The sequence below is a fragment of the Magallana gigas genome, chromosome 6, assembly GCF_963853765.1.
Source record: "Magallana gigas chromosome 6, xbMagGiga1.1, whole genome shotgun sequence".
NCBI lineage: Eukaryota > Metazoa > Mollusca > Bivalvia > Ostreida > Ostreidae > Magallana > Magallana gigas.
This window is the reverse complement of record NC_088858.1, coordinates 2,234,617-2,255,367: the sequence shown is the minus strand read 5'-3', so window position 1 is coordinate 2,255,367 and position 20,751 is coordinate 2,234,617. Positions and strand designations below refer to the sequence as shown.

The following is a 20,751-nucleotide window of genomic DNA, read 5'->3' as shown; positions in this document are numbered from 1 at the left end:
TTGCTGTTTTGTTGGGTGTTTTTGTTGTTTTTGTTGTTGTTTGTTTTTTGTTTTGTTTGTTTGCAGCAGCAGAAAAAATGTTACACGAAGACAAATAAAACAAGGATACCCTTTTCACACCGTGCTCCCCAGAATCCTTCCCGACAATGGCACCGAACATTTCCGGTTGCATCGGTCTGACAGTATCCTTTATTCAAGCAATGGTCTTTCTCACATTCTTAATTTAAAGCAAGAAAAAAAACCTTTAATTAAAGTAAATTATCAGAAATTGACAATGCGGTTGTGGATCGATGCATCTTATCCACTTACGATCAAGAATATCGTTGGTGTATATTTGGTAACATCTAGATTCTCCGCGTGAACTGTTAAGATAAAACCAATTCATCAATGCATTTATTGCCACTAAATTTTCATGAACAATTGTTAAATCAATCCATCAATGCATTTATTGCCACTAACTTTTCATAAACAATTGTTTTTAATTGATCCGATCAAGTATGATTACCAAATCATGAAGCATATTGTATTCGTTCCAACTGAAGACGTGTTTGTATGAACAACTTCATATCTACATAGTCCAGAAACGATTATTGGGTTGAAAACAGCAGTCCATGGGTCACTTGTGATCAAATCTGAACTAAAAATGAAAACATAATAAAAAAAATTATTTTTTTAAACGAATCCGTAATTTCAAATCTTCTGATGATTTTGGGGCGAATTTATATAAAAAAATTTCATTAAAAATGTGATAATATATGTAATTGTAAAATTCATTCATTCGATATAATTAACTATCGAATAAAATGCCTCTTTTAATAATATTAGGTTTCAAAGTTTTCAGTTGGAAAACAACTTTTAACGGATGACAATAACGAAAATTATTTTCAGTAAATCGTGCGACCGAATATTTTATATACCAGCGTATTGTTTGACTCTCATGAACGCCATTTAATCACCTAAAAGACAGTTTAACAGTTAAAAGAAGCTTCAAAAGACAACCGATCATTCTAATTATGACATCTATATAGATGAAAAAATATAGTATCCTTGCTTCCTTCACGGTAAACATTCTAAAATTACCAGTTTCCATTCGTTGTTGCAGCATACATATAAAAATGGCAAGGATGCCATCTTTTGCAACCAATAACTGACTCTCTCGGAAGTGTTGGTATTGTAAAAGAACAGTTAGAATATAGTTGTGACATCTGTATTAATAAAAATAATGATATTAAATAATAAAAGCATGAAGATATATCAAAAACTGGAATGATTAAGGTACTGATTTTTATTTCATAACATGCAAACTAAAAAAATCCGAGAATTATGACAATCCTTCAATACAGGTATCTTAAAACCAACATTTAATAATTTACAATTTCAAATTATATATAACTATTTTTGTTGAAAAAGTTGAAAGAACGTTTCCTAAGAATAATTATGAAACGCATGCCATGTTATAAGACATTTTTTTTAAGCTAGTTGTCAATAAATTATGTCCTTTCTTGCTAACTATTGTAAGCTTATTCCATGCGGACGTTGACTACATAGTCTGTAATTTAAGTACTTTGGAAAAATATAACACGCTGCTAAAAATTAAAACTTAAAAAATATACCATGATATGAAAATGATTATCACTATCTACTCCAGTGCATGGTTTGCAGGTGTTTGATAATTAAGCAATACCACACAAGGACACGCTTTGCAATGATCAAAGATTTTTGAGTTATGTACAGTGCCGATCAGACCCAGCCTAACACCAGAGTAAACCCCAACTAAACCCCACGCTTACTTTCTCAGTTTACTTTGGGTTTACTCTGGGTTTCCTTTTTGAAAATGTGGGTCCACTTAGGGTTTACTTTGGGTTTACCCGGTGTTTACTTTGGGTTTACTCGAGAACTGCTTTCGTGTTCAACTGTACACACTGAAGTGTGAAGCAAACCTGTATTTTATCTTGCAATCTTACTGCCTGTAATTCCTGCCCCGTGTACATTCCAAAAACACATGTAGCATCTGCTTTCAGGGGTATACTTCTGATTGGGGTCTACTCTCTGTGTCCACTCTGGGTTTACTTTGGGTTTACTTTGGATTTACTCTGGGTCCACTCTAGTAAACCCGAAGTAAACCCAGAGTAAACACAGAAAGTAAACCCAGGGTTTAGTTGGGGTTTACTCTCTGTTAGGTCGGGTCTGATCGGTACTGTATGTCTAGATATCAGTCTGCTTTGTTCATTTTTTTTATATCCCTTACCGTGCAGTGGTTGTAATATTTTTCTCAAAACGCGTTTGTATGAAACTTCTAATATCTGAATGCACTGAGGCATGAAATGTACCCTTGTCGTTATATAAGAGGTAAGCGAAACGATAAAATTCAAAAACTACTATTACTATAGTCGGATGAAAGGAGAAATAATGCGTATTATTGAATTAATTTATGGCAAAAATAAAAGAAAACACTGTTGAGTTAAATTGAAAAGTTTATAAATAGGTTTCTGGGTAATAGTAAAAAAGTCAAGGTAGTGTTTCTTGCATTTGTCTTTAAGATTTTAATAAAATTACATTTGAATCTTTAAATTCCGTTAAAAATTACAATACTTTGTTAGTTAACAATCTTGTATGAAGTTTCATTGTCTTATAAAAAATAAAATCCTTCTAGAATGGGCAACAGGTTTGCTAAATTATGAATTAGCGGTACAGCGATCAGGGCTTATAAATCCAAAAATATAATTTTGAGATATAAAACATGTAGTACTTACATGATGTGTCCCTAAAAAGCAAATCAGCAGAAAAAGTAATAATGCTTAAACTTATCCTGACAGGATAAATACAATTTCGAAAAGTATTTGCTTTTCTTACTTGATGGAACTCCTCTATCTACGACGTGAAAACACTGTCTATCGATTATGTCTTGAGGTCTATAATAAAAATTTTGACGGCTGTTAAACAAAAAATTACCATACTAAATATCATCCCAGATAAGTAAAAATCATTAATCATCTGGCGTACGTTTTCAAAATCATTTATATTGTGAATGTATTGTGCGTATAATACAATTTACTACATTTATTGTCGATAATAAAGATTACCACGACCTTTACTGCCCCTTAATACTAACCGTGTACCTTTGCAATAATTAAAATTCATAACTTCATAAATAATACATAAACTACAAATGCCCATAGACACTGACAGTCATTTGAGTACCATATCTCTCAGATGGATCTGTAAAGAGTGTCTTGTTTGCATTTCAAGCTTCATTTTGGAGTCTAAACCGTAATCTGAGACCCCTGTGACTCTTATCCCTGCTTTATCATTTGATGTTTGAAAAACATTGATTCATGAAATCGAGGAGTAAGAGTCGTAGGAATACCCCAATAACTCAAGTGACCTAATAAAAAGTACGTGTATACTTTTTGGCCATATTTGTGACCTTAAAAAAAACCCTGAAATCCCGCCCCATGATCAGTGAATTTTATAATTAAACAAGGGGGAATTATAAACTTGATAACAAATGCATTTTATCACTAACGACTGTAAAAGTATCTAAGAATATATATTCTAAAAATTGGAATTTTATATTTACTTAAACAAAAAAAGAAAGAGTTATGAAAATCCTCATTTATATTTTCTATTACGAAGAATATATATAATCAAATAAATCTCAGAGTTGAGTCTGTAAAGTAATACACATTCGAAAAAAATTTAAGGTAATTGTTCACTTGTACAGAAAAAAAGATTAACAGTTATGGGCACAATCCCTATTAGGGTGAATTTCCAATTCTCTATATCCAGTAATTGCATAATTTGTTTACTTAAAACACGACAATTTGTTCAACAAATATAAAAAAGTTGGGTGGCCCCATCTCTCAAATAAGAGCCCTTTGTTGCGTTGGGGAAATTTCGAATGAGTAAATAAAGGTCATTCTTAGAATACGATCTCATTTATATAACAAAGAAACTTCAAAATTGTTTGTTTTGGGTGGAACACATTGCTGAACTTTTCTCTGTAGAACATCCCAGACATGCTTTATAGTATTAAGGTCTAGGGACTTCGAAGACCGTCCAGTTTTCTTGATAGTCTCCGCATCACGGTTCTGACTCATGATGTTTGCTCTATGTGGCTTAACGTAATCAGTCATTAGAACAAATTTGAACCAATGATGTTGACAAATGGTCTTACGATTGCGTGGAGAATCTCTTCTTAACATTTGATACTTGTCAGTGATCAAATTCTGATGACGTACAAATCTGTCGACCCTAAAAATTGAACTGCCACTTTACACCATAAACGAATTTTCACTTCAACGATAATCACATAGGGGTCACTAAAAAGCTCACATTCCTCTTTCTCCACACTTGGTGCCTTCCATCATTTAAATATACACATAATTGGTTTCGCTTGTGCAGAATAAAGATCTAAAGTGACGGATTTGTAAAATTGCAAACTTCTCTTATTCTGTGGTCTGCAGAAAATTGGGTGTATCACTAGCCGTCTTGCTTTTAAGTTAGCTTCATGAAGTAAATATTTTTATATTCTTGCAAGTTTGATTAGAAAATTTTACTTCACGCGCGTTGCCAACGTCATTTTTTTTGGCAACAGCCAGGTCAAACTGGTTTCACATTGCTTGAGGTACATGTATTTAGCTTTTAGCATACGTGTGGCACTAAAGAGAAACAAGTGAAAATTTGTCAATGTGACAGCAAACCGGGTTTTCTTTTATGTGAACTATATCCATAATCCCATGTCATCCCGTATCTAGGAAAATTGGGTACCTTATATGCAATATTTTGCAAAAAAATGACTCAGTTCAAAAGCTGGTAATTTTTGGATAAATAATCCGAAATCAAAATCCTAGCAATATGCACACCTCTGATATATGTACAACTGATCTGCAAAAGAACATTTTCCTACCTCGAAAACTGTTTTTAGAAGAATTTAAACGTAAAATTGTTAACCGACGACGAAGGACGATGGACGAAGATTGATAACAGTAGGTCATCCGAGTGACCCACAAACTAAAACATGGTTTGTTCTCAAAACTGTTGTAGAACTTACACAAGTACATGTGAACGATAAAATGAATACTTACGTGGTATTTGTGGCAACGTTTAGACAAAGATCATATTCTTGATATTTTGGATTGTCGACTTCGTTGTTTGAAATCACAATTGTTGATTGGTAAATACCATTAGTATTGTTTTCTGATGTCAAAACAGTAATGCCACGATAAAGTGATTTGTAAATGTTCATTTCGCTAAAATAAGACACCTTTGGAGTAGATCTGAAATTGTCAAAAACATAGTAATATATAAAAAAAAACCTACAGTTTTTATTCTCGTGCAGAAAAAAAACTATGTTGTGAAGATGTAAAATTCGATAGAAACAATTATTTTTACTTATCTTTACTTTAGAAAGTAATTAATTCTAATCAATTAAGGATAAACAGATAACATTGCTTTTAATGATATTCCCTTCAAAATATGAAACCTTACTCTGAAAAAACATAAACCGGGAATTCACAAGTTCTGTCATAGAAATCACATGTTATTACAGACCCTACGGATAATGTCGGTGCTGCAAAATACGGAATCTACAAAAGGAATAAAATAATTAATTGTCATTTACCATAAATGTGCATTTGTTGTTTTTATTTTTTATTTTTTTCATAATCAATCCTATTAAGATATTACTTTTTAATCTTCTTGGTTAAAATACATGTACTTTTAAAATACAATAAACATTTCAGAATACATTTAATTTGCTGCAGTTCAAGCTTAGTGTGGGTTTTGTCGCTGTAAAATATATCGCTTCATGTTAAAACTTTACATTTCTAAATATACTGTATTCACATAGTACAATCTAACTGAAATGCCGTTTTAAAACTTACAGCATAGTAAAACAATCCAGGTTCAAAACAATTTGTTATTATATTTGGCAAGACTGTTGCACAAACTTGTTGATAATAAGTCATTCTTATATTGACATTGTGCATACACAGCACTAAACATACCATATACGTGTATATGAAATAAGCAATCTGCAACCGACCCTTTGAGTCACATATTTGAAAATGTTTGAATACTTCATACGTTTAATAATGGACAACGATAGGTGGCAACTTCAAAAACAAATGTAATTTTAGAAACTTTGGTAGGTAGAGTTTTTTTTTAATCCAACCGGTTGTAAAAAGAAAATCATTAATCGTTTTTTCAATAATTAAGTAAATGTTGGTAATTATCAAAGTGCTGAATATTAAACATAAAGAAACATTTCTGAGTAAGACTTTCATTCAAAGTGCAATGTAAAAAAAAAGGGGGTTTCATCTTGAACGGTCCGTTATTTGTTCCCTACATAATTATAATACGGTTTTTCCTCTTGAATTGAATGACATATAGTTTAAGCGTGTAAATAGGTTTAACTTAAGTTCCAGATTTGATTCTCCTTTACGACTACAGATAAAGAGACCTAAATATTTACCTTTTTTTATAAACAGATTGTTAAAGAATTATGTTCTGTTGTACAATATCATTGTTTTATTATAGATCCTCTGATAAAAGAGGTGATTATCTAACATATATATTAATTTTGTTTTTGGGATATTCCCCTGGTTTTAAACTTGAAAGTTTTTTTTCAAATGGTTTTCTAGGCATTCATTCAAAAAATTTTATGTTATGTCATTTGCCTTATTACTACTTTTATAAAAGGGACCTGTTCCATTCATCTATTTCTTAGTCACAAAATCAATATTAAATTCATAAATAAAGATACCAACTCTTTAAATAAAACCCCCTCTTTTTGACAAACCTCAAATAATCCCCGTCTTAACCTTATCAACGAAATTGAATTTGTCTAAAGAACATAACATGATAATAATTAAAATCAAAGTACTAAAGAACTGACGGGATTTGATTTTGTCGATGTTTATTTATTTTAAAATCAATGATATATTATTTTGCATGATAGGACATGTAGTTTCCAATTTGAATTACGCACATTTTTATAATATGAATTTTTGGACTTTTTCGACAAGAATGTCGAGAAACCCCCATATGAATCATGTTAAATAATATTTAAAGATAAAATTAATTCAATCAAACTATGTATCAGTAATAAAAATATTTCTCGAAAATTGTATGGATCCAAGCAATATCAGTCTCGTTCAACCAAACGCTCGGCGAACACCATAAATCTCTGACAAGGATTTACGGAGACAGCCGAGCGCCGAGTTGAACAAGACTATATTGAACTCTGGCGTAGGAATACATACGACTACAAAAAATATTTAAATTATTCGTATCATTTTAAATCTGACTATTTTAAGGTATTTATAAATAAGTTTCGTTGAAAAACAATTCTTTAGCATACATTACATCAAATTTATCAATTGTTTTCAAGAACTAAGTCTTGTCAGCAGCAATGATTTGTGCTGAGGTCCAAACACTGTTTCATTATCGGTGTGTCTGAGTAACTGCATAGGAGAGTTGATTAAAATCAACTCCCAAAAACTAAACAAGAGTCCTCTTGGCCACATCGCTCATCAGAGCAACGATGGTTCATTACTTGAGTGTTTACGTGAGTGGTTACCATTTACCTGCAAGATTTTTTATTGGAGTATTGATATTTATGAAACCTGTTATTTTATGAAACCTGTTATTTTCATTTTTCGGCATTTATAAGATTAAGTAAAAAATATATATATCTAAAAAAATATTTTTGGGATCTATGAATATGCCATGCCAATGAGATGAATTCATTTAATAAGCTATTATCACACATTTAAAAGTTAACAAAAGAGGACAGAGGGTCGCCAGATAGTCTAGAAGCCAGTACGAAGTGTTTGAACTCTGTGGCAAAAGTCGCTAAGGCCACATTCATAAACTTAAATAGTCTTACCAATTTATAAAAGATTGTTGTCAAAGAGCTATTCGATGTATTGACAGGGATACCACTCTTTTGTACTACGGACCACCCATTATTTTCATCATCATTAAATAACAACAAATGACTTCAAACCAAGTTAATTGTCTTCATTAGTTTCTTAAAAACAAGGATAATGTAGATATATTTTCATAATTATATTTATCAGAACTGTGGAAACTGTTTAACATACGTCTTTATTATATACTCGTTTGCAAACCATCAAATTGTGGATTGGATATTTCATATAATTCATCAAATTAGAATAGGTTCAAGAAAGTACGTATACCACATCATTCTTTTAATTTTTCTGTACAAGTATTTAATGTTAAGTAAGATGTTTTTTATAATCAACCAAATTAGCGTTCGTTATAGAGTGATGAACAAAATACAGAGCTACCTATTCTGCTACGCTTGAGTCATGCTTTTGTTCAGATGAGTTTATTACAATAATCTTTAGATTTTTAAACTTGATATTTCCTATTCAAATTTAAAATATTCACGAACAAAAACCTGGTCTTAGCTCTGCGTTCAAACATAGAATTGTGAACAAATTGTAAACACAAAGCTCTGTATCTTGCTTATAATTTGAAGCTTGACACTCAAGTATGGTAAGTAAATAGAAAATTGTGAAAAAAAGGAAAAAAACGCACAAGAACAAATAAACAGCACAATTTATTCTAAAAATTTAAAAAAGGACTACAATACGTGGAATATTTGCACGTGTTTCCAACGAAAACGTGATAAGATTATCAGAGATTCCACCCACTCTAGCCTCCTGCTTTTAACCACTAAATGTGTACGTTGTTTACGTATATAGCCCAGACCTTTTATCTCAGAATTAAAAGGCTTCATACTACCTAAATAATCATGATCTATCTATTAATGAAGTGTGCATGTATAGTATCAGGCATTCAGTGAATTCTACTATTTGCTCACACATTACGATTCGCACTACTTCGTTAACTATGCAGGAACAGCTTTGTGTAAATTAAAAATTTCATATTTTTATGCATTTTTCTTGAGATTTAAACTTTTATACAGTGACATAATTATTCAATCATACTTAAATGCTTAAAAATTTTTAATCGGTAAGTACTCTAGCCTCGCCTACTATAAAGGTAAAGTTAAGTTACATGTGTATTCGGAAAACAAAAACAATACATTGCAAATTATGCTATTTGATGCATGTTGTAGTTTCGGCATAACATTAACTTATTTAATGATACTGACAGTTCATATCACATGCTGATCATTTCTTTAAAAGAAATACTTTGTTTCTGTACTGTTAACCGACAACTTTACAATTACAGCGCCTTTGAACTTATGGCACGGAATCCCGATCTCGATTTAGATAAACGTGTGCTAGCCTGGTTCCCTGAGCTACCCATTACGCACAGGAACCAGGCTAGCTCATGCGCAGGTTGCATTTTCCCCATAGCATCCGGTTTAACCTCGCTTATATATTTTCTGCGTGGACCTCAGGGTCCACGCAATTATTCATACATGTAATGTTAAACATCTTAATAAAACATATTGCATTATTCAACCAATGCATAGATATCATACCGAATAACGAATTGATTAAATTGTCTCTTAATATGATGTAAAAGCATTCAGTTGCCCAATTAACCAAATATTATGTTTGATTCGATACGTAAATTCTAATAGGCAGGCAATCGTTAACAAGCATAATTAATGAAAATGATACGGAAATATAATCAAACTATACCACCGTAACGATTGAAAACGCAACGCATTGAAATATTTAACTTGAATTTGTTTCACAAAATTGGCACAAGTATATCTTGCATGTTACTTTTCAAAATTATATTCGCAAGTGAGCTGTAGCACAACAAACATATTGATCTTAGTCAGATTGACCCTTTAACATGCATCCAAAATGGCTGCTTCAAAAAAGAGCCTCGTTTTCGCGATATGGAATAACGATCCCGAAGTTATAAACTGATTTAATCCCTCCCCCCCCCCTTTATTATTATTTTTCTATTTAGCTCAAATTTGACAATGAATTAGCCCTTTATCTCATCTATACCTCTTTTTTACAGTTTCGAGTTCTTTTTTTTTACTCTAAATAAAAACTGGCCTATTATTTCTGCAATTTATATTTTGTGCCAAATTTGGGTGAAATTGGCCAAGTGGTTTAAGAAAAAGAAGTTCGAAATGGGAACAGTTATAGACAGACGGATAGCGGACGAACAAACGGACGACGGACAAAATACGATAAGAAAAGCTTATTTGAGCTTGCAGCTAAAACTACTTTGCATTTCTTTAAAAAGGGTATTTCAAATAAAACATATACTCACAATGCTGCTATTAGATTTGACTGTATTATCTACGAAAATATGTTTTAACATCTATCAACTTTTATAATATTGTAAGAAATGTATAATAATTGTAATACAAATCCCATTACCCAATTCTTAAGCTATGTTAAACTACATTTGTATAATCACTGTAAGTTAAATGTTCTCAATTGAAACGTTAACAAAAATTAATAAAACTTACTTGACATGCATGTCTCATTATATAGAGACCACAAAGCACAAACACAGTTATTTCTCAAACAAACTGTTGCTTCGCTCTTCAAACAAGTATGGGGGCATTGCTCTATAAAACACAATAGACACCTCTCAATGCATATACTTATGTAATATCATCTATCTTACTATTTATGTCTCAACAAATATATCAGCATATTTATAAATATATAATTTATTCATCTACAAATCTTTAAATTAATTATATACAAGTATCTATTCATTTAATTATCTACCATCTTTTTAACTGCATATTTTCTGTCTCAATCTGTTCTGTACATTTGTTGAGTTCGAACACCGTTAGCGCAAAATAATATATAGCTTTGGTTTTTATCCTTTACTTAATCTATATAAATCATTGTAAAACGTAAGATTAAAGCTAATATAAAACGAATTGATTGACATAGAGAAATGAGTTTGTGATATAAAAACAAAATCTTAATCTTAAATAATAACCATTTCATGATTAAAAGAATTAACAATATTTAATTAACTTTATTTTCATAAGTTTTTTGGCATTATTCTTTTAATTTATAAAGCAAAAAGTTTAGCTTAAAAAAGATATGTTCTTCAAAACTTTATTAGAATTTGATTCAGTAGTATTCGATTTGACTTATTAAAAAACGCATACTTTTTAAAATAACTCGAACAAACGATGTTGAAAGGTTCATATATAAACAAAGTACTGAAGAACTGACGGGAGTTGATTTTGTCGATTTTTATTTATTTTAAAATCAATGATATGTTATTTTGCATGACAAGTACATGTAGTTTCTAATTTGAATTATGCACATTTTTATATGAATTTTTGGACTTTTTCAAGAAGAATGTCGAGAAACCCCCATATGAATCATGTTAAAAAATATCTAAAGATAAAATTCATTCATTCAAACTATGTATCAGTAATAGAAAAATTTCTCGAAAATTGTATGGATCCAAGCAATATTGAACTCTAGTCTCGTTCAACCAAACGCTCCGACAAGGATTTACGGAGACAGCCGAGCGTCGAGTTGAACGAGACTATATTGAACTATGGCGTAGGAATACATACGACTACAAAAAATATTTAAATTATTCGTATCATTTTAAATCTGACTATTTTTAAGGTATTTATAAATAAGTTTCGTTGAAAAACAATTCTTTAGCATACATTCCATCGAATTTATCAATTGTTTTCAAGAACTAAGTCTTGTCAGGAGCAATGATTTGTGCTGAGGTCCAAACACTGTTTCACTTTCGGTTTGTCTGAGTAACTGCATAGGAGAGTTGATTAAAATCAACTCCCTAAAATACGACGAATAACGATAAATAGTGATATGGTGTCGACTGTTATAAAACTATCGTCTGTAATTAATTAGAATTTTGTGGTGTTTTCCTGAATAATATATGTACGTATTATCAAATTTTTCAAGATTTACTCCCCCTCTTCTACTCTCTTGTCATCGTCGTTTTTTGGTTTTTTTGTGTTTTTTTTATCGGGTAACAGAGTAAACATCAACTCATTTTGCAAAAGTGTACGCATTCTTTAAAGAAACTTATAGCCCTACAGTGTAAGTACATGTATTTGTTGTTTATCATTTACACTATATAAAACGTACGTTCAGTATATATTGATATAATAATATTTTAGTACAATATAGTATTTTTAATTTTTGATACTTGTCCTGAGTTTATACATGTATTTGGGTTGTGTTTGGTTTGTGTTGCAACTCTATTGTTGGATCTTAACATGTTCGGACAGTATTCTGGTCAGGTGACTCTTTTGGAGTAATAAGCATTTATGTATAAATAGTATCTGTTTTCATAAAGTGGAAGATGCTGTTTATAAATACGCGAATGGTGACGACCACACCCTCTTCTACGCAAAAATACACTTATCTTACACACAATATAATTTTAAGTATGTCACATGTATTTTACATTTATTGATATGAAACATTACCTCACTTAGTTGAATAGAACCTATAGATACTTTATCAATTATATAAAACATAGTTTAAGATTTAATTTACCTAGTATAATAATCATTTTGAATTTCGAAAACATGTATTTAGCATTTTAGATGTACTTAAATAACTAACTTATTTATGACGTTTGTGACGGCATTAAAAAACCGAAGTGTAGTAGGAAATTGGCCGTCGCAAATTCTCAATGCAAACATAAGGAAAAATATACATAGAATGTAAGTTTTGGATGTATACAGGGGTTAAGACAAAACATGTTTTGTGTAATGACATATTTACAACAACGAGTTTTCATGGAACAGCTTTCTTAAAGCTAAAGACACTTTTTATTTATTACACAAAAGAATATGTACAAGCAATTGTCATCATAATTAAAATGTTGATAGAAAGTGTTTGTACCACGAACAACGGATGTCTCAAAAGGTTCAATCTATCGTCTTGATTATAGCAAAATAACTATTAAAAAAGTTAACCAAGGAATAAAACAAACACTTACCTTGTAAATCGACTGGAAAAAAGGAAAATTTGAAAATATTGCTCATTTAATACATATATATATATATATATATATATATATATATATATATATATATATATATATATATATATATATATATATACAATATACTTGGTAAGTGCTCAATCATAAAGTAAATCAAAGATACACTATTGATTTAACAAGTTGGTTTATATTATTTAACGACATTTCAAGCACAAAAACATCCAAACTGGAAATCTTAAGTGGAAACCTGTGCATAAAATTTGAAAAATCAAAACCCTTCATACCAGAAAGACATTGATAAGAACCATTATTTTGCTGACAAATATTATTTTCACTGCATGTGGTTGGATGGCAAACATCAATATCTAGAAGAAAAAACAATCATTAAATGACTACATTCATGTATTAACTTTCGTTTGAATATTTAAAGTGGTTTGGTAGTTTTCAAAGCAATTAAACAGAAATATTTCAATAAAAGAAATGAAGCAAAGAAACTTTTGTAACTTGTGAATTATCAATATATGAGATAAAAGTATATCATTGAAAGGGACTGTTAATTTTTTGTATGTAATATTTCACTATATGTCAGTAAAATTATTGTATAAAAATACGAGATAATAAATGTAAAATGTCTCTATTCACCAACATCACATCTTGTGCCCGTCTTTCCCGTTGGACATTGGAAACAAAAAAAGAACGGTGCCGTATTTACATCAATGCAGGCATTGGAAACACCACAAGGTCTTTGTTGGCAGAGGTTTTTACCTATAACATATATATTATACAAAGCAAAGATCATTTCACTGCAATGGAGGTTCACCTCCGCCCCGACGAGCAACGTAAAAGTGTCGGATCTAATATATAGCTACTGAGCCAGTAAACTAAATATATAAAGCACGACACAAACAATTGAAATTGCCATTTTTTTAGGACTGCCAGTCCCTTTTTCAGGACACAAAATTAAATTACATAAAATAAAAACAAAAGGTCGGTATTTTGTTTCCTTGTTTTTAATCTATGTTATCTCAAATTTGCGCAGGGGTCATGAATTTAAGAAGTTAGACAGGGGTCTATGAACATCATGACCATTCCTGAAATGACCTGGTAAGTGTGTTTGGTAGTATGTGTAATTTGGTAGTATTTAGGACACATTCGCATTTGCTCATGAAAAAGTATGCGTATCATAAAGTAAAGCCTGTGATCATAAGCATGTTGAAGACAAAGTGTTATGTTGTAGAGTTGTGCGTATAGTATTTACCACAAAAGTATTTAGTCAAAGTTAAAAGTAGAGTATTTGTACGAGTAATGTCTATGTCGAAGTAAATATTTCGTTAATCAAAGTATAATGAGAAGCAAAATGTGTAAATTCATTGTATAAGTAAATCAATGTTATCTATATATTAAACATTTTATTTATATTTCAGGTCACATTTTACTCCATTTTGTCCATAATCCAGATTTATATATTAATTTTGTTAAAGAAACTGAAATATAGATACATATATATATATATATATATACTAGATACAAAAGGCCCCGCTTAAGAACCTGAACATATAGGCCATGAATTTCACAATTTAGGTAGAGGGTTTCGTGGACATCTTAATTATGATTTTTTTTTCTGAAATACCATATATCTGTTAATTTTTGTGATGATCTAATTTTCGATTTTGTCGCGATGTCTTTTAAATCGCAAATTACTGAATACGCAGAAATTAAATTCTGTATCATTTTAAATAAGAAACTTTTTAAATCGCAAAAAATGACTGACGCAAATTAAAGATGCTACACATGTTCCCCATTTTCGAAAATTTTGCGACACGCAAAAAAAAACGGATATACGGTATATCTTGGTGTAGAAAAAAAAATTCTAGGATGTAATTCATATTCACTCTATGGTCATATTGGTCCTGTCTTAAGGACTGAACCCTGATTCATAATTTTGGTAGAAGGCTACATAGCTAATATAAACATGCATCAAGAGTGTTTGTCCCCACCTGTGCTGAAGTAGAGAAGAAGATTTTTTTAAAATTGGGCATTTTTTTTTTTTACATATTTGACCCCTCCCATAAGGCTCTAAAGATGGCAATGTAATAGTGGTTTACAGATTAGATTCTTGTAATCCTACAAATGCTTTTAACCAAAATGCGAACAATCGGTCTTGTTAATTCAATAAATACTAGTACTGATAAACTGACGGGAGTTGATTTTGTCGATGTTTATTTATTTTAAAATCAATGATATGTTACTTTGCATGACAAGTACATGTAGTTTCTAATTTGAATTACGCACATTTTTATAATATGAATTTTTGGACTTTTTCGACAAGAATGTCGAGAAACCCCCATATGAATCATGTAAAATAATATTTAAAGATAAAATTAATTCAATCAAACTATGTATCGGTAATAGAAATGTTTCTCGAAAATTGTATGGATCCAAGCAATATTGAACTCTAGTCTCGTTCAACCAAACGCTCGGCTGTCGCCGTAAATCTCCGACAAAGATTTACGGAGACAGTTAAGCGTCGAGTTGAACAAGACTATATTGAACTCTGGCGTAGGAATACATACGACTACAAATGTTCGTACCATTTAAAATCTGACTTTTTTCAAGGTATTTATAAATAAGTTTCCTTGAAAAACAATGCTTTAGCATACATTACATCGAATTTATCAATTGTTTTCAAGAACTAAGTCTTGTCAGCAGCAATGATTTGTGCTGAGGTCCAAACACTGTTTCACTTTCGGTTTGTCTGAGTAACTGCATAGGAGAGTTGATTAAAATCAACTCCCAAAAAGTAAAAATTTAAAATTGTTAACCCAGACCCACAGCAAACAAAGACCAAAAATGCATACATTATTAAACTTAAGACTTTCAGAATATACGAGAGTCAATCAAAAAATACGAAGACTTTTGTCTTAGCTATGTTACTTAACGTCATGCCATTACTAAATTTGGTAGACATAGTTTAACAACAGTTTCAAACAATTTGCAAGAAAAAAAGTTAATAAATACTTTATTTCTAAGAATTATTTAGAATCTTATCCTGCAAAAATGAAGTCACGGCGCACGGTCAAAATTTGTTTTATGTCAACAATAAACCATAGTAAAGTAATATCTCTGTAAATTGGGCTTAAAACCAAATAATATTGAAACCTCAAATTAAGTTTTGTCTTGGTATTCTTTGTTCCAAATAAAGACGGGATATATTGTTTTGTCGAACAGATATTAGTAACTAAAGACAGATAGTTCTCTTTAGAATTGACTAAAAAAATCGACGTCGCCAGACGTCACGGTGCAACGAGAGGTACAAACAAAATGAATTTAACGCAGGAAAAAGCCGACACAAGCTGTGAAAATGCTCAATGGTGCAAAATATAAGTCAACATTTATTTGCAATTTGTGTTTAACTTTAAAAAAATTTGTGGGAGTGGTGGTAATTGTATTTTGAATATAAAACAGTCCGAAAGAGAGTAGAATATCTGTAAATATTTGGTCAAAAAATAAGTAACGTCAACCGACGTTCAGGGTTATCGTTACAGTACACCAAGAGATAGACGATTAGAAAATGAAAACTTTGAAGAACTAACTTATGATTCCCGAACAAATGTGTGCAAATAAGATGTTAAGTGGTTCAGTGCAATTTTAAATTGTAAGGAGAGAGGCACAAGAGACTAAGCGTGATATAAAGATGGGGTTTATCTATAAACTGTGCGTGTTTAATATTGACGTCATGTTTTGAACGTTACCGTGCGCCGTGGTGACAAAACATGTTGTTTTTAAAAAGGGGTAACAAAAATACCGTTTCATCAAATGGACTAAAACTTCGCATATCAATAACATAAGTGTTGGTGCACAGATTAATCTGTTAAATATGACTTTCATGAAAAATATATGATAGACAGCCACATTGTATTCGTATTTTTTGATTGACCTTTGTAATGTCTTTATATGATAAAGAATGTTTTTGACTTACGTGTTTCACATAATGTACCATTGAATCGTTCGGGGCAAGTACAAGTAAAACCTGATTTATCTTTATAAGCTGTGCATCTGCCATTATTATGACAAGGTTTGGATTCACATGGATCTATAACATTAAATTCAATTATTAAATAGAATATGTATTTATATCAAACTTCACTACTTATGTGATATAAGTTGTTAAAAAGTAACAAGACAAATTACATTTCTTGGTTGTTTTACAAGAATTCACTTCGCTTGCTGAAATTCCAAATTTGCGTAAAATGTTTAAAGCCGTTAAATTCAGTGATTCAACAAAGGACATAAATGTCATTATGCGTTAGGTGTTCATCTAAGGACGGCGTCAAAATGCCATTATGCGTTAGGCGGTCTTCTAAGCGTCAAATAATTTATATAGCTCCAAATGATAAATCTTAAGCGTCGTCGAACTTCATGTGTCAAGTACAGTCACGTTGATTTTTGTTTTTAATAAACACTGAATTTTCTAATAATCTTTTAATTCATTGAAGAAAGTAATATTCATGATGATATCTTTCTTTGAACCATTGTATAATAATTCTTTAATTAAATTTTACCCTTTATTTCAACTGCCACAATAAGACACCCCACTGTCCAGTCAAATCTAAAACATGTATTTAAAAAACAGGTTAAATTTTTTTTTTAGTTATAAAAACGATTAAGCTTTTTTAATTCGGCATAGAATTATAAATAAAACATTTACCGATCAGTGGCATTCAAACATATTTGTCGGGGACCTGGTGTCAAGGCTAAGAACTCTACTTTTGCTATCTTGGTGTGTATTGTACCATTTATCACATCCGGGCTGTAGTAAATGGTGATATTTTCTTCGCTCATGTCCGTGCTGGTGATTTCAACGATACCTCTAAAAGTTTTAAAATGATTTGCATTCACAAAGACAGATACATTTTGGTTTATATTGCATTATTCTACAATGCTATAGTTTTATTTTACCATCTTATAAAAAATAATTATAACGCAGCATTGACAAGTTCTATAAAGTGGGTAAGAAGAGTGAGGTCTTTTTATTAACTCTATAGAACTTTAGAGTTATAATCATAGTTTCGGCGGGTGATGCCTCACATGATTCCCTGTAAGTTACCTTTTTAATAAATAAATATGGTGTTTTATTAAATTTAAAAGGACGATATATGAATTTGCCTTTACATTACATGTGATTTTAAGCTCACCGAGACAAATTCGGGGGGGGGGGGGGGGGCTTATGCTATACTCCAGGCGTCGGCATCCGGACCTGGTTAAAGTTTTTGTTGCAGGTCCTGTATCTTAGTTATCACTTTTGCTATCTTCACCAAACTTGCATGGATCATGCATCTGAACGTATAAATTTCAGATGCTGGGAAAGGTTTTTTTTCTAGCAGGTTATAGTTTTTGGAGCAAGTGCCATTTGATAGCCATTTCTGAGTTACTACTGCTTCTAACTTCACAAAACTTGCATGGACGAGTCGTCATATGATACTGATGTACCTGAAAAGCTTGAATGCCGGATCTAAGCCATAGGTTTCGGATTCTGTATGAGGTTTAAGTTTTTTGAGCTGGTTAAAAGGTGCCCTCTGATTAGTATATCTTTAAGTTAGTTATTCCTGGTCCTAACGTCACTAAATTTATATGGATGGTGCGTCTTATGATACTTATGCACTCGACGGTATTGAATGCTGAATCTTAGCCATATGTTTTGGATATTCAATGAGTTAAATTATGAATTAAGGTTTTTTGAACTGGTTAAAGTTTTTTGAGCAGGTGCACTTCTTCGTTATAACTGGTTCTAACTTTATCAAACTTGCAAGGATGGTGCGTCTTATGATACTTGTGCATTTAACAGGCCTGGATGCTGACTCTGAGCCATAGGCTTCAGGTGCTGGATGAAGTTATGGTCTTCGAGCTGGTTCAAGTTTTTAAAGCAGGTGCTTTTTGATAGACAAATCTTAGTCATTATCTGTGCAATCTTTATCACATTTGTATACATTATAAATCTTGTTATTCTCATTATCGCATGCATGGATGCTGAATTAGAGCCAAGGTAATCAGATGCTAGAGGCATTGAGATTTTTGGAACTGGTCACAAGTTTAATAAAGTACAATTACCATCTTGCATGGTTGACTTAACTATAATATAAATAAATCGCAGAGGTAGCTTCAGAAACAGAGCCTTATCTCCATTATAAAGGATGCTAAAAACTCCTGCCTTACTCAAACTTTTGTGATAGATGTGTTTGTTGTTAATTGGTATAATTTGATTCCTATGATGTAATATTTTATGATAGTAAATTATTGAATTATATAATGCAATATTATATCAATATTATATCATTAAATTGCAAAAAATCATATGATATGATATGATATTGTATCAATTTGTTGTATGTTATTAAACGATATTATCTTCTATATATTGTTATATATGATATTATATATTATGATATGTATTGTATAATATGATATTGCACTATGTGATATATTACTGTATCAAATGACTTTGTAACATATGCTATTGTAATAGATAATAATTTATCATATGATACCTATTGTATAAAATATATATCAAATATGATATATCATAGAATGCGATATAATATTTTTTATTTTTGTATTGATTAACATTGTATCTTTCAATTCCGTGTGAAATTAGCAAATCATTATCAATTAATTCTTTAACATATGATATACAATATTGCGTCAAACCACACTACAGTACATATTTATTTCCAAGACTATTAACTATGATTTTCATATAATATGATAAAGTGATGCCTCATAAAGGTGATGCTTCGTTTCGGTGAATTTGTGATCTGTGATTACCTATGTTTCCATCGTATAAAACAAGCAATAAAACTTACCCTGTGTTGTCTGTCGCAGCAAAGACAGGAAACAAGCAATATGAATAAATCGGGCAAATTATGTCTTGTGGATATGGAATTGACGCAAAATAAGGCTTTCCCTATAACATATATAACGACTAGGTAAACAAATGGCCCACAAGCCACATTGCTTACCAAAGCAACAATAATGATTAAACAAAATTACAATATCAAATTGAAAATATTTTGACAATTTAGCCCAGTAGATTTTGCTTCAAAAGTAAAATAATAATCTTATAAATTAAATCGCCATATCTTTATGTAATATATTAAGCCCCCTTTTTGTTCAATTATTTGTAAGAAAATGTTTGTCTTTTTCTATTCAAAACACCCTCCCCCACCATTGTGCCCATCCCTCTCCCGGGAATCATGATTTGACAAATTTCAATGTGCACAAAACTTACTTTCACGCAAGTTTTAGCTTTCTGGATGATTGGATTTCCAAAAGAAGATTTTTATCAAAAATTTTCTTTATATACCCAAACTTAAAAAATCGACACAACCCTCACTCAATGTGTCCCAATCATAATTTGAACAAACTTGATTCTTCGTCTTCTCAAGTGGTTTTTGAGGAGAATATTTTAAAAGATTTTTCTCTATAAATTTCTTTATATTTTGACCCATTTTGTGGCCCCAACTTTATCCCGGGGATCATGATTTGAGCAAATTTAGATCAACACTTCATAAAAATGTTTCCACACAAGTTTGATATTTTTAGGCTTTTGAGAGAAAGATATTTTTTTGAAATACCAACACATTATAAATAATGCTATCGAATCTCCTCTTTAAAGTAGACAGTCTTTGCCCAAGGATGCTTTGTATTCAGTTCATTTGAACTATGCCTAGTGATTCTCGAGAAGAAGATAAAAATGTGAACATTTTACGACAAAATAACGACGCCAAAGACAAAGACGACAGACAACGTACAAAT

The 20,751-nt window shown here is 31.1% G+C and overlaps 1 protein-coding gene and 1 long non-coding RNA gene across 2 annotated transcripts; both read right to left on the bottom strand.

Annotated features, from left to right (window-relative positions):
• Positions 1-108: 108 nt before the first annotated feature.
• Positions 109-1,208, bottom strand: LOC136276305 (uncharacterized). Its single transcript, XR_010714793.1, has 4 exons — positions 1,081-1,208; positions 506-637; positions 310-362; positions 109-217 (listed from the first exon to the last, which is right to left on the bottom strand). It is a non-coding gene; the product is annotated as an uncharacterized lncRNA (long non-coding RNA).
• Positions 1,209-1,886: 678 nt separating this feature from the next.
• LOC136276102 (delta-like protein B) lies at positions 1,887-19,898 on the bottom strand. Its single transcript, XM_066087069.1, has 14 exons — positions 19,800-19,898; positions 17,648-17,809; positions 17,502-17,548; positions 16,919-17,032; positions 13,582-13,704; positions 13,224-13,304; positions 12,934-12,945; positions 10,442-10,543; positions 10,240-10,268; positions 5,491-5,588; positions 5,088-5,279; positions 2,854-2,912; positions 2,754-2,764; positions 1,887-1,922 (listed from the first exon to the last, which is right to left on the bottom strand). The coding sequence occupies exons 2-14, from the start codon at positions 17,779-17,781 to the stop codon at positions 1,887-1,889; spliced, it is 1,038 nt and encodes a 345-aa protein (XP_065943141.1). The 5' UTR covers positions 17,782-17,809; positions 19,800-19,898.
• Positions 19,899-20,751: the final 853 nt, after the last annotated feature.